Source organism: Acyrthosiphon pisum, chromosome A1 (genome assembly GCF_005508785.2).
Source record: "Acyrthosiphon pisum isolate AL4f chromosome A1, pea_aphid_22Mar2018_4r6ur, whole genome shotgun sequence".
NCBI lineage: Eukaryota > Metazoa > Arthropoda > Insecta > Hemiptera > Aphididae > Acyrthosiphon > Acyrthosiphon pisum.
In genome coordinates this window covers 43,285,271-43,300,456 of record NC_042494.1, presented here as the reverse complement: position 1 = coordinate 43,300,456, position 15,186 = coordinate 43,285,271, and the positions used below count along the sequence as shown (strand labels likewise).

The following is a 15,186-nucleotide window of genomic DNA, read 5'->3' as shown; positions in this document are numbered from 1 at the left end:
CGACATCCACTTACCCACCTTTTTTTAACTTTAAATGCTAATAAAAAAAAAACTGTGACTAAGGATTTTTAATATTTTTAAAATCTCATTGTAACAATATAGTAGGAGCCTTGTATTAAATTTTCAAGTATTTTTACTCAACAAATAAAGTTTTATTGACATTCATAGAAAAAAAAACTAATTAAATTGGAAACTGAGATTGTCCGTAAACAGCTCAAAACAAATCAAAATATTTTGAAAATTTTATCATGTATATAAAATGGAAATATAAACAACCAGTGAAAATTTCATGTATCTACAGTCATTCGTAATTTAAAGTTACACCAAAAACCAAAATCAATTTTCTCGAAAACAGATTTTGCGTAAAAATTCCCGTTTTTCCTTAATTTTTCTTTTGTTTTTCACGGAGCTTTTGAAAACTATTGGAAATTTCAAATTTTGACTTCCCGAATGCACCAACTAGATTCACTTTCCCATCAAACAAGATACTATTGAAGAAAATCGAAGCAGTTTTACTGCCCCAAACCGTGATGACGGACACAAAAATAAAAACACACACATCATTGTAAAATCAATACATTCATCGTTCCACTCAGAATCTAAAATAAAAAAAACACACATCATTGTAAAAGCAATACATTCATCGTTCCACTCAGAATCTAAAAGTTGTGTAGTGTGTGTAGTGACTGATCATTAGGGTGCGTGAGTTAACCGAATGCTTTATGTAATTAAAGATTATAATTATCACAGATATAAAATACAGATAGAAATAGGTATTTTATATCTGTGATAATTATGGTATTCGGGTCTATGGCTAAGATTCTTGGAAATTCGTAACCTACATACGAGCTGTCACATACTCACGTGTCACTATGTTTTGTGATAAAAAAATATTCAACTCCCATGTGTCACGAAAGTCCAAAAAATTCGATGAGAAATTCACCGAGTACCAATGTCCAAAAGCTATATTTTAATTTTGAAAACATATTTGAACTCCTTAATCTCTTTTCTATAGGTTAATGGTTATGTAAAAAATGGATTTTTGATTTGTAGTATTGACAGTATTGTTAAATTGAATAATTGAAAATTGAAAATTGAATAATTTATATTGTTATATTAAGTAAATGGACATCCCCCCCCTCCGATATAATTTTGATGCGGACATTTTCCCCCCATTTTTTTTTAAAGTTTTTAATTGACTAATAATATTATATTATTTATTAAATTAACAAAAACGTCGGTGTGAACAGTCCCAACATTTTTATTTTTTAACTTTTCTCCTAAACTACAATATATACTACAATATAGCTAGAAAGTTGGTTGATAGCTCATTACGGATCGGTTCGTATTATCGGCAGCCGTCATTCCATATATTGCGTACAATTAGATATACGTATCCCGTCCTTAGTCACAGTTTTTTTTTTATAAGCATTTAAAGTTCAAAAATTGACAAAATATGGAAAAATCACGAAAATTAGCAAATTATTTTGAGTTAATAATTCGTAAAAATTTTTCTTTTTAGAACTAATATTTTAAAATGTAATACAAGATTCTTTATAGGATAATCTATCTTTACCAAAAAAAAATGTCTATAAGAAACTCAAATTAAATTTTTATGAGCATTTGAAATTCATGTTTTTACAACATTTGATATTCGCTCGATTTCTCATGTGACAAACTTCTTATTTTATTGTAATTAAAAAACGAATTACTGTAGATATTTGAAAATTTCACTGAATGTCTATATTAGCATTTTCTATATACGATAATATTTTGAAAATAATTTGACTCTTTTTGAGCTGTGTACAGACATGGTCAGTTTTCAATTTTTTAGTTTCTTTTTCTATAAATATCAATAAAGTTTTATCTATTGGGCCAAAACGTGTATAAATTTAATACAAAGCTAATTTTTCTTTTTAAATCTATGATTTTAAAATGTAATACAAGATTCCTAAAAGGATAATCTACCTTTATCAAAAAAAAAAATGTCTATAGAAAGTCATATTAAATTTTTATAATCGTTTGAAATTCAAATTTTTACAACATTGGATATTCACTCGATTTCTTACGTAACGATTTTCTTATTTTGTTGTAATTAAAAAACGAATAACTGTAGATACATGAACATTTTACTGGATGTTTATATTAGCATTTCCTATACACCATACAATTTTGAAAATATTTTGACTCTTTTTGAGCTGTTTACGGACATTTTCATTTTTAAATTTTTTTAGTTTTTTTTTCAATAAATATCAATAAAGTTTTATCTGTTGGGCCAAAAAAATTGTAAAAATTATGTAAAAATTTAATACAAGGCTCCTGATATATTGCTACAATATTGCTATAATTTATCAAATTTAAAATTGAATAATTATTTTGTAGTTAAACATTTATAAAATGTTCAACTTTTATATCTAAGGATTGAAAATTTAAAACAAGATTCCACGTAAATATATAATTCTGTTGCCAAAAATTCTAAGAAATACATAAGCACAGTTTATTTTTATAGTAATTTTAAGTTCAAATTTGGACGAAATTACATATTAAAAAACCTGGAATAACTATTTTAGTTATTTTGTTGTGATTGACGATTGTAATAATTGTATAATATTATTTGTGGGTACTTGAAACTTCTAAAGTATACTATTATATATCTATGATAGTACCACGGTTTGTTGTTGATGTATAACGCGTTACCTGATGGATATTGTTATATGATTAATTTGGAATTTATTATTAATACCTATTATAGGTCAATTTTTTTTTAATACTATAGATAAGTATACCTATATTAGGTATGTCTAATACCTAGATTGACAAACCGCCTCTACTCAGAATCGTTTTTCTTATACAGTGATATTATATCATTGAATTCAAATTTAATACTATCCATTATACAGTGACCCACTTGTAACCTACTGTACAGCAGAGCGACATCCACTTACCCACCTTTTTTAGTTTTTTATTACCAAAATTGCAATATGTTTTATGATTTTTTAAAAATAATATAAAAATGTTGCATTAGTACATATAGTACATATATTTAAGCATATTTTGAGAATTTTGACTGCATATTTCGATAATTTTTAGTGCAACATGTCAAGTTCTGAACCCTTAATTTATTTATATACGAAAACTGTAAAAACTTGGTTTTAATCTATACTTAAAACACCCCCCATTTCATAATTCTGGCTACGCTACTGAGTCGTGGTATCAAACGAATAAAATATGTAAGAATAGTTTTCTAGTGACGTAGGTAGTGTTACGTATAAAAACCATTCGAGATAAATGTATTTAGTGAGCAGCTGCAGTATTTAATTCACTTTGCCCACTCGAATCCAGGCAGGGTACACTTTAGCCGGTCAATGTATGAAAAAATTATCATTCTTACATTGCCCAAAATGTTCAGCTTCGGGAATTGCATAACAATACCGGATTTCTTACTTTGCCCGTAACATATATATTATAATATTATACACTGTATAACTCTCTGACTGTCAGACAATACAGTTATATAGTTTATTGTATAATATTTGTATCATCTGCTGCGCTTGTGCGTAGTACACCGGATCTTGTTGAACAGCGCAGCCTGGCAATACCACGCGAACTACACTCTTGCTCCGTCTATTATAATTATTATTATAGATCTATGGAGTTGTATGGTTTACCTCCCAATCGGATAGATATAAAATTGTTATCAATTTTAGATATTTATATTTTGGTGTTTGGATTAAATTTAAATGAAATAAATAGTTCTTAAAAAGTTAAAAATACAAATTTCATTACTATAATACTATATACTTACCAGCAATTTTTAAATGATAAAAATAAATCCTATACGTAATACGTTTTGTCATATTATCACACGGACAATAGTAGAATACCTACCGCTCATAGCACACAATACGCACTTTAAAACAAAAGCCATTGCGCATTTAGCATTATATTATGCATAATTGTCAAAAAGTCAGATAATATGTGCTGAATACTGTGCAACGCCGAAACACTATCGACTGTTAGACGTCAGTTGTATTTTAAATTTAAATTTTTTAATATAGGAATGGATACAGCTTAGCTTAGCAGAGTTTGAAAAGTAAATCGATAATGGTACTACCTACTTACATAATTGGTTAACCGTTTTATGTGTTAAGCACACATCCATGAAACTATATTTTTCGTAATAATAATAGTGTAAAATCGTGGGTTTTTTCATTTTCAACCTTCCTATTTCAGATTTACCATGTATTTGGATACAGATGATTTAGTGACGTCCAGTATAATTGCATTTCTGATTGCAATTGTAGTTTTTGTCTTTAGTATTAAAGCGTTCAGATGGTTGTCTCCTGAAAATTATGTGGCTGACAAAAGTTTATCATCTCATGTATGGGTCGAAAAACCAAGTTACATATTAAGTGTAAGTATCATACAATCAGTTTGGGTAGGTATATTTCCAATATAAGGTTTTAAAAATAAATTACTGATCATCATTATTATTTATAGGATCCAAATGCCTGTATTGTATGTGAAACATTGACACATGGATCGAAAGTTCGATACTGTGATAATTGTGAGATTTTCGTTGACATAGGCTGTGTAAAAAAAGCCAACAAACGAATATGCTGCAAAATTTTAAGCACCAATAGACCATCTAAGACTTTCGTACACCACTGGAACAAGTGTAATTAATTTGATAATTTAACATAGTTATTATTTAATATTATTGAGGTACCTATTATTAATTATTTAATTTTTTTGGTATAGCTCTGTTAATTGATGTTACATGTTGTGTTTGTTCCTCTGATGATGACACTGATAGCGTTCTTGGACATTTTTTTCAATGTATATGGTGTAGGAGATTTTTACACGAAAATTGTATTACTCAATTTAGTCAGGTATTAGTTAGTTTTTAATCACATCTTAGCTCTTGTAATGTTTACAATATTATTAAACTGAAACTAAAAGTAAAAGTAAAGTATTATGTTTATATTCATATTTATTGAGATGTATGTTATATTTATATTGCTATTTAAAACTAAAATCAGGAATTTCAATTAGATTTCTGAACAACATTATTATATTAAAGTTATTGAAACATTAGGTAATCAATAATTACTGATACTTGATAGTCAGTCATGGGTTTTTTTAATAATTTTTTTTAGAAATGTGATTTTGGAATATATCGTCAATATATTATACCGCCATTTTGTATAAAAACAAGTAATCGATTTAAAAATATATCCAAGCAAACAATTGAAAAAGTTATTCACCCTGGTTGGGAAAAGTGGACACCTTTAATCATATTTGGTAAGCATTTATAAAATAAAATCCAATACAATTTTCAAATATATTTTTTGTAATACTTTAGCAAACAAGAAATCTGGTAATAATGACGGAGCTCTAATAATTTCACATTTCCGGCGTTTACTAAATCCTATACAAGTGTATGATGTTATCGACTGCCCTCCAGAAAAAGCTTTAGATTGGTTAAAAACCACACAGCTGGAATGTGTTTTTGTCTTAGTTGCTGGTGGTGATGGTACAGTAGCTGGTGTATTAAACAGCATTCATAATTTGCAATTAAGAGTAATTATAAATTCTCCATTATTTGATACGTCAATGATTCAAATTTTAATAATAAACTGAACATTTTCAGATAGATCCCGCTGTAGGTATTATACCACTTGGTACAGGCAACGACTTGTCTAGAGTGTTGGGATGGGGAACTTCATACTCTGACTCTGATTGTTCCGGAATAGTGAACTCTCTTGATAATATTTCAGTTGTAAAATTAGATAGGTTAATTAAATTTTTTTATTTTATTATAGAAAGGAAATTAACCAAAAGACTAATGCTTGTTATTTTTTACTAGATGGAAAGTGAAAATTTTGTCAAATGTATTGAAGAAGATAAAAATAACAAATACTATCACAATGTACAATTATTTAGGAATCGGTTTAGATGCTCAAATAACATTGAATTTTCATCGTACTAGAAAGTCACCATTATACTTATTCAATAGTACACTGTTGAATAAGGTGATATATGTAGGATGTGGTACACAACAATTTCTAGAACATCAGTGTAAAGGACTGCCTGATATGATTGAGTTATATATGGATGACAAAAAAATAGTTTTACCAGATATAGAATCCATTGTAATTGTGAATATTGAATCTTGGGGTGCTGGCGTAAATTTATGGAAATTAGGAGCTAACGATGGTAATGAGTATGGTGCACAATTCATTGATGATGGATTGTTAGAAGTACTTGGCATACGATCTTCCATACATATTGCACAGCTAAAAATGGGAATTGCTGAACCCATTAGAATTGGTCAAGCATCTGTAATCAGAGTAAGTTACATTTTATTTTTATGCAATTGAAATATGTATGCTTGCCTATAAGAATTGTATGATTGACAGGTAAAATTATTACAAAAATTACCAATTCAGGTTGATGGTGAACCTTGGCTCCAACCAAAGTGTGAGTTTGTGCTTAAGCGGTGTAATCAAGCTACAGTTTTGAAGTTGTCAAATATAATTTAACTAAGTAAATTTATTTTTATTATTATGTCTCATACCGTCCATTGACCTTGGGGAGGCTTTTAAAAACATTACCACCTTATATAACAGTATCACACATATTTCAGTTATAGGCAGTGATGGGAAAGTTCTTCCTAAAAATGAATTAGTTCAAGTTCAAGTTCAAGACATTAAATATGAACTAGTTCAAATTCTAGTTCAGACAGTTCAGTAGTTTATAGTTTTTAAAATGATCTAAAATTAAAAAAGTCACAAAAGAAAATAAAAAAAAAATACGTGGAAATACGTGCGACTGCCGACTGTGTCAAAACCGGCGATTTTTATTAGTAATTGAAAATAACAATTATAGAGTAGTGGTTAAAATAATGTTGAGTAATAAACAAAAACAAAATCACACTTTATTGTATTATGTCAAGTTACAACAGAATTATGATAATATACCATAAATGGTATACCAACTATTTTTATCGGCGATCAACAGCGCGGCGTTGTGATTTCAGGGAAAAAATAAATATCCAAACTAAAAATAAACAAAATTAAAAACAAATTATATCTTTTGATTCTTGAGAAGGAACTCGATCGGCTACAAGACATTTCAAAACGTTATCCTATCGCCTGTTCTATTAAAATTAAATTGTCAATGAACGAAACCGAAACGTTCAAAATCATAATCAATAAGAACTTAGTTCACGTTCAAGTTCATTTCTTGAAAATCGAACTCGTTCATATCAAGTTCACACAATTTGAACGCGTTCTTATGAACTCGTTCTTTCCCATCACTGGTTATAGGTAATACTAGTTATTATTTAATATTGAAAGTTCTTTTTAATAATATAAGTAAATTTATGTCATCTTGTCTGATTCCTATATTTTTAATATTTGGACTTGACTAAAACTTAAATAATTGTCAAGTTCTTGTGCCAAATATTCAAATATATATTTTTTTTAACATTATTACGCTATACAGTTGCACTGTACAATTGGTAAGCAAATATTTTATATTTAATATTTACTAAGATTTTCCTAGTAATTTAGATAAAACAGTAACATTTTCATTAAATTGTTAAAATTTTGAAATTATAAACATTAATTAATATATTTTGAATGTAATAACTGATGTCATATGGTATTTCTTGAAAAACCATTATGATATTCTTTGTGCAGACTAAAGTACAGAAAAGTTTTAATTTAATTTGTTACGAAATAAAATAATTTTTTAAGGATTACTCTGATTTGGACTAAAATTAAATGTTGTGGTATACAATCTCAGATAACCAAAATATAAAAGTATATTAATTGTTATTATACATTGTGTTGAATCTATTTTAATTTATATCAACAATAATATAATTGTAAATATTAAATATCACATTCCTATATTTTAAAGAATTTATTGAGTTTGGATAGCCTAATTTTTTAAATATTCAACTATTATCTATTATTAATTTAATACATTTTGATCTGATGTAAAAATAGAATATTAAAAAAATTATATTACGATAAAATGTATTATACTTACTGATTAAATATATACCTATAATGTAATATAATATAATATTATTCAATATGTATATTAATTACTAAAAAGTAAAAACTATAAATGTATTAGAATATAGTGTAATTATATCTACAATATTACATGGAAGTAGGAATTATTTAACTATTTTTATTGCTACTAAAAAAGACAGTTTAATAGATTGTAGATGAATGTTATAAAACTGTGTAAAATAATGAATAAGGTTATTTTGTTATTTATTTATTAAATAAAGATCTGATTGTTATGAACTTACGTTCTACTTTTGATTTTCTGTGATTTGTGATTGTTGAATTTTTAATACTATGTTATAATATTGTGTGAGTTTGCTTGTATACATTTTTTTAACAAAATTAATAGGCAAGTTATTGTTAGTTGATATTTATTTACAATATATTATTAATTAATTTTATACAAGCAGTATGCATGATACATCACATCATATCACTTTAGAACAGCTCTTAAAATGTTTAAAAACCTAATGGTTTTATCTGACAGAGCCTGAATTTAACGTTAACTTAAGACCATTGTCAGCCAACTTGTACAGGTAAGACACATCGTCTATGCGGAACAGTGATTCGTGTGTAGTGATCCTCATAGTGCCTGTTGCGGTGTTAGAAAATCCAGTAACTAACGGTGCCAGTGCCACTCTGATGTCGGCCAGATGCGACACAGCAGATGCTAGCCTCTTAGCTGATTCATCAGCCTTATGTTTCCAACAGCCAATCACTAAGCAAAGGCGCGGTTGATGCTTGGAAAACATCAGGAATCCAACAATGTCCTCAAGGCTCTCACCCAACAACAATAGCGAACTGATGTCATCCACTACCATGTAGACAGAGCCAGTAGGGTATCTTTTTAGTAGGTCTTGCGCGCAGCCGACCAGACCATCAATGGACATAATAGACTCGACAAACACAAATCGCTTTTGATTGGACATCGACAACAGGTTGTAATGGAACTTCAGTCCTATGTTCTGGTAGTGACCATATGTGTCCCGGATACCAACCATACACACGGGAAGGTCAGTCTTGGTAAACACGTACCACATGTAAAACGATAAGATCATGTCCGCTTTGGCGGTGTCTGCCTCCTCAACGCACACAATCCGCCGGTCCGACATGTCGGGCCTGAGCACCAGTTGCAATTGCTCCAAAACGTCCACGTTGGACATGGCGTCAGCAGTCGATAGTAGTGGACACTGGGAGCCAGACAGCTAGTAACCTAAGAGCCACCAAGTCGCGATTTTCGTTTAAACTTTAAATGTTTCCCGCTATCAGGATTTTTAGGAACGCGTGGACGGTCCGTGGACTGTGAGATCACTGACTTCAGTGATTGCAATTGATAATGTTATCTACGGTTGTGTTAGTGCTGTACACGATTTAAGATATACATCCGACATCGTGGTGCTGTAAGATATCTTAGTCCGTGCCCCGTGGTGCCATCAGTGCCATACACGGCTATAGATAGTATCTATCTTTAATCGTGGTGCCATAGAATATTGAGTATATTCTATGGGGGTGCTGTGTGACAGGGTTTATTCTGTGCTAGTGATATGCTAGCTCGGATAATATTGTATATTGTATATTATCTAAGTATGCTAGTGATTCGTAAAGAAATAATTGTTAATGTTGTGCATGAAGCCTACTGAGTACAATTGACCTGACCCATGTTATAAAGAATATACTTGACTATATAGAATAATAAATGTTATAATAATATATCGCCATAATATACTCATATTTAGAATATTGAGACACAATAATTAACATTATTTATTTGAGTTGAGACTATAGTACATAAACTATGTCTATAAGTATTCAGTGCTATAGTAGTATAGTCATTTCGAACCATAGTCCATAGATCTATGCATAGAATAAGAGTAATATATGGATCTATGCTTCGGATTCGGTGAAAAATAGTAAATTATATTATACATTTTATTTATCAATTCTGTGATAATAATAAAATACTTGTTGCCTGATGGTCGTTTCTTTAGATCATGTACAATTATAATTTGTATATTATGATCTATTGATCTTAGCCTTACGGTCGTGTCACCGTGGGTTTCGCTGTATTTACTTTTTTTGATTTTTCCTACATTACACGATAACAAAGATTTATAATCAATATAATCTGTTAAAATGTTGGTTTACTTGTGACTCGTTTGACATTGTCTTATCACAATTTGCCCTTCACGGCTTCACCCCTCTCCAGTCTTCACAACAAAATATAGACATTAGATGAGTACTATCACAGAACAATAATAGACCGGTAGTCGACACTCCGTTAAATACGTATTATACCAATAAAGTACCTATACGTTCCCCCACGGCCGAAACGAATATTAATGTTATTATTCACGACCGGAACCCGAAGGGAAAGTTGAAAAGTTAGTTCATGTAAGGACGTCCGAGAACAGCAAGTAATTCATAGAACTTCGACTGCGTCCCGTTTTGTCCCGGTAAGGGTTTCTACCATAGGTCTACAGATATCGATGATTAGAATTTTTATTGGAGCTTAGATTTTTGGATTTTGTTGTTACCTTGACACATAGCTCTGAATAAATTACCGGCAATGGCTTTGATGATGTTTACTTGTTAACACTCGTTTAAAATATGTAGAATTATATTAAATTTGAGTTGCAGTCATATTTACTAATAAGTTAGACTACTTTTTTTTACCTATTTGTGAAGAATTTTGTACATTCTTTAGGTCACACTTGGCAGAAAAGAAATAAAATGGCAGCTAACGATAAAAGTAAAAAGTTTTCACGATGGTATTTTGGTGGTATTGGTTCGGCTGGTGCTGCATGTTGCACACATCCATTGGACTTACTCAAGGTAAATGTTAAATGCGCTTTAATGACTGGATCAACTATTTTGAGACTGTTACACAGGTACATTTACAAACACAACAAGAAGGTAAACTGTCCGTCAGCCGTTTGGCAATGAAAATCATCAGAGAACAAGGGGTATTCTCACTGTACACAGGTATTTCAGCGTCATTGTGTCGACAACTGTCATATTCAACTGTACGATTTGGAATATATGAGGTATTGTAGTAAAGTGTCTTTGACCTCTACAATATGTAATGAATTGTGTTTAATTTTAGGTTGGGAAACAAGCAATGACCAACCCTGGTGAAAACATTCCGTTCTATAAAACGGTGCTATTGGCTTCTGCTGCTGGGGCAGCTGGTGGGTTTGTTGGAACCCCAGCTGATATGATTAATGTGCGAATGCAGAACGACGTAAAGTTACCACTGGAAAAACGCAGAAAGTAAGATCATGAAATACTAACATTTTATTTATTCAGTATTCACATTATATTAACAGAGCTTTGGTGTGCATGTATTTATTAGTGAAAATTTACATGAAACATTCACGATTCGAATCCATTTGATTTGTGCATTGTACCAACTTCGGTAGAAAAATCCTACAATCGATATTATAATTTGGGTGTCAATATTCAATCCAACACATGGATATTTTTGAAAACACTTTGAATACAGAAAGTATAATTTATTGAAATGAGATGTAGATGTGAAACAGTATACGCTTAAATAGTTAAACCTCATCCATCATCACATCTGAATTCTTAATGTTTTCTTTTATTAAAGTAAAAATAAATTTTAATAAAATTTAATGGTTTTAGTTACAAGCATGCTTTTGATGGTTTTTTACGTGTTTGGCGAGAAGAAGGGTTTACCAGATTGTTTTCGGGCGCATCAACAGCTACAATGCGTGCCGTTTTAATGACTGTTGGACAGTTATCATTCTATGATCAAGTGAAACAACTATTGTTATCATCTGGACATTTTGATGACAACTCTACTACACACTTTTTATCTAGTCTTACTGCTGTAAGTAAAACAAAATGTAAACCATTTTTCTGATGACATTATCATTATTAACTAAATTTGTAGGGCGCTGTTGCAACAACCCTTACTCAACCGTTGGATGTGCTAAAAACTCGGGCAATGAACGCCAAACCAGGCGAATTTTCAGTATGTTTTAACTATATACTAAAAATTTCTAATACTACATTTTTTTTAAATCTAAACTGAATAAATTTTTAGGGTACACTTGATTTAGTTAGATATACTGCAAAGCTTGGACCAATGGGATTCTTTAAGGTAAGAGTGTAAGATTATTACTTCTGTAAATATTTTTATACATGTATTTTTATTGTTGCTTAGGGTTACGTTCCAGCATTTGTGAGACTGGCTCCTCAAACAATTCTTACATTTGTCTTCTTGGAACAGTTACGATTGAACTTTGGTTACTATAAAGCATAATAAATTGCGATGAGAAAAACGTAGTAACATGCAATATTTTCATGAAGTCTTAATATTTATGTTATTGACAAAATATATTTTTATTTATTCATTATTCAATGATACGTTAGAAGCAATAATTACTAGGTATGAATATTATTTTTAAAAATCAATGCTGAACAAATTCTAATATGAGTATTTTGGAGAGGGTTGGCTAATTATTAACATATTTTTATTTAAGCACTAAACAGTGTTCATTATTATATGTTTAATACCTCATAGATTAAAAAAAAATTAGATAAACTTAGATAACTTATAGACTTTGCAACCAAAGCAATAAGATTTGTAACAAAATCAAAATGTTTTTTTATACATATTATTATGATAACAACATACAAAAATTGCGGAATTTTGATTTGTTTAATAGGTATTGATTTTCTTAAACTTTTATAACTTATTAAACAAATTAATAATCATTCTTATTGTATATTTAAAGCTAATCTGCTATAATATGTTTTTCTAAAATTAGTATGTTCATATTTTGAATTTACAAAAATAATTTTTGAACTTCCAAAAGTTGCCAAATTTTTATTTGTTAATTTATATTAACATTCCTGAAGCCTTTTAGTATACTTAAAGTTTATTGATATAATAAATTAACATAACTATATACACTAAATGATTCTTAATTTGGGTCCAACTTAAGTATACAATAAAAAAAGTCAATAATAATGGATCCCAAATATCTTTAGTTTTCTATATTAGAAACTAATAATATGTTTTGAATTTTTTAAATCGAATGGTTATTATTATTTTATTTTTTTGTTAATTATGACTAAGTTAAGAGATGTTAACATTCCTTTAAGAAAAAATGTTTTTAGACTAGTATACAATTTTTTTGAAACATACAAATGTATACTTTTATTATGTGAAATGAATTTGATCTTATACTTGATATTAATTGGATTATAAATTCACTTTTATTTGTGACGTGTTAATAAATTACCAAATAGAACAAATTCATGTATTAATAATGTACTGACCTTAAAATGTTAAAAAACAAATATGTTTTATTTATTTATTTTAGAACTGTTAATCACTGTTTTAGATTTAATGTTTTGATTTTTGAATGATTATAGTATTTGTTTTTCTCAATGTAAATTATTGTTGTCAACATTCTGGATGCGCTGCATAAAAAAAAAATTCTGATGTAACTTTGTAAGGTTTTTATAACATTATATTAATTTGAGTTGAAATATTAATAAATATTAAATACAGTTATGTCTTTTTTTACAACTGAACATACCAATAACGATAAAAATGTTGAATTATCCATTATGTTGTACTAAGTACTACCAAATATTTTTCATATGTACATTTAATTCTATGAAATTCTGTTACATCTTTCAGTTTTTGGCAATGATAAATAATTTTTTACATTAATAAGATGCTTCACCTGCATGGGGTTGTCTCTGTTTTACAAACGCATAACATAGCAAATTGTACGTTCTGAATAACCCATTTAACTCTGTAATGTTTATTATTGGAGCAAATTGACCTAGTTATTATCAAATAAAGAATTAAGAATATTATCTAGTAAACCTCAAAAGTTTTTTTTTATATTCTAATTTTAAAGCAAGTTATGAGTATTCTGTATTTTAAAATTGTAAATTGTTTGTACATCTTAATATACTCAAGAATAACTCTTCATTAACTCGCTTTAGGAGGATGTTACATTCGCATATGTTTTCTTTGTCTTACAAATGTACGACATACCAAAAACTGTTTAGAGTGGGATAGAACCACTGGGGATGTAGTGATAGTTAAGATTCCAAATTGATATACAAAGTAGTTGAGAACATTCAAATATATAGAACACGTGCAATATACCAGCGATACGTACCACATCCGTATCGGACTCAGACTTCGATACGAGTCGGTACGTAACTATTCCATATCGATACATATTGAATTTTTCTTCTTGAAAATCTTTTTTATCTGTGAAATATCGTTTTTATTTGTTTGACATCACTTTCCCATACGAAAAAAGATCTTATTTTTTCAAAATCCAATATTTTTGTGTTTTTAAACTTTAATAACTTTTTTTGTAATTCCTATACCTATCGAACAAATAAAATCGATATTTCACAGCCAAAGTTCTCCTTTTAATGTGGTGAAACTTTAGTTCTTTCCCGCGCAAAACAGTTTTCGCTTCGGCTATCGCTATGAGCCTATGTTTAACATTTGTAAGAATAGTCAACACATGCGTGTGTGGCGTCCTCTGTGCTGTAACACACTGTAGCGGTGGAGGTAAATTGAGTACGGCCTCATTTAACGTTACCTTTAAAATTATATTATAAAAAAACCTATGAGATTAGAATATGAGATGTGTATTATTATTTATTTATTTTTCAAATGTACAATAGCCAATAGCTATTTAATATATTATTAGTTTGAATAGTTTCAATTTTCAAATCTTTCAAATATTTTATAATAACGATAATACGGAATTCTGTATAGGCTATTTAGCTACGTTACTGTCGCAAGTATATTTTTGTCGGTATCTATTATAATTTGAGTATTTTGACAATAATATTATATTGCTTTCAGTTCAGGGGCGTACCCAGGAATTTTTCAAAGGGGGGGTCCAAATTATTTTAACATGTAAAACGTATAAAAAAATTATATCATTGAAAAACCAACAAAATGTTTATTAATAAACTCTTTAAATGGTAAAAGAAATAAGCATAACACCGTAATCTTACAATTAAAATGTAACTTGATGTATTAAAATATAATTTTTAATAGTTTAAAATTTTAGTCTATGGGGGG

General features: G+C 29.2%; 3 protein-coding genes across 6 annotated transcripts; 2 read left to right on the top strand and 1 right to left on the bottom strand.

Moving 5' to 3' along the window:
* Positions 1–3,741: 3,741 nt before the first annotated feature.
* Positions 3,742–7,043, top strand: LOC100160810 (diacylglycerol kinase epsilon). Of its 4 annotated transcripts, none has more exons than XM_008187772.3 (9): positions 3,742–4,022; positions 4,234–4,414; positions 4,501–4,678; positions 4,762–4,892; positions 5,160–5,304; positions 5,366–5,583; positions 5,654–5,796; positions 5,870–6,353; positions 6,423–7,043. In XM_008187772.3, exons 2-9 carry the CDS (start codon positions 4,241–4,243, stop codon positions 6,543–6,545), a joined length of 1,596 nt encoding a protein of 531 aa, XP_008185994.1. In that variant the 5' UTR covers positions 3,742–4,022; positions 4,234–4,240; the 3' UTR covers positions 6,546–7,043. The 4 variants fall into 4 exon arrangements, with proteins under 4 accessions (XP_008185994.1, XP_001949393.2, XP_008185991.1 ...); XM_001949358.5 differs by having other exon boundaries at positions 3,742–4,093; XM_008187769.3 differs by having other exon boundaries at positions 3,742–4,177.
* A 1,147-nt stretch (positions 7,044–8,190) lies between these two features.
* ACYPI31067 (uncharacterized LOC103310224) lies at positions 8,191–9,309 on the bottom strand. Its single transcript, NM_001300809.1, is given in 1 exon segment — positions 8,191–9,309. A coding segment is annotated over 1 exon segment (687 nt). The 5' UTR covers positions 9,251–9,309; the 3' UTR covers positions 8,191–8,563.
* A 1,008-nt stretch (positions 9,310–10,317) lies between these two features.
* On the top strand, positions 10,318–13,955 carry LOC100167662 (mitochondrial dicarboxylate carrier). Its single transcript, XM_001949445.4, has 8 exons — positions 10,318–10,540; positions 10,792–10,919; positions 10,976–11,131; positions 11,191–11,357; positions 11,733–11,940; positions 12,004–12,084; positions 12,157–12,213; positions 12,277–13,955. Exons 2-8 carry the CDS (start codon positions 10,818–10,820, stop codon positions 12,373–12,375), a joined length of 870 nt encoding a protein of 289 aa, XP_001949480.1. The 5' UTR covers positions 10,318–10,540; positions 10,792–10,817; the 3' UTR covers positions 12,376–13,955.
* The last annotated feature ends 1,231 nt before the right edge of the window (positions 13,956–15,186 follow it).

Excerpts from the sequence above, each read along its gene's own strand:
- LOC100167662 (XM_001949445.4), top strand. The coding sequence starts at position 10,818 with ATGGCAGCTAACGATAAAAGTAAAAAGTTTTCACGATGGTATTTTGGT. Across the intron at positions 11,132-11,190 it reads TACGATTTGGAATATATGAG|GTTGGGAAACAAGCAATGAC; the intron begins GTATTGTAGTAA and ends GTTTAATTTTAG. Across the intron at positions 12,214-12,276 it reads GACCAATGGGATTCTTTAAG|GGTTACGTTCCAGCATTTGT; the intron begins GTAAGAGTGTAA and ends ATTGTTGCTTAG.
- LOC100160810 (XM_008187769.3), top strand. Across the intron at positions 5,305-5,365 it reads GACACCTTTAATCATATTTG|CAAACAAGAAATCTGGTAAT; the intron begins GTAAGCATTTAT and ends GTAATACTTTAG. Across the intron at positions 5,584-5,653 it reads TTCATAATTTGCAATTAAGA|ATAGATCCCGCTGTAGGTAT; the intron begins GTAATTATAAAT and ends GAACATTTTCAG.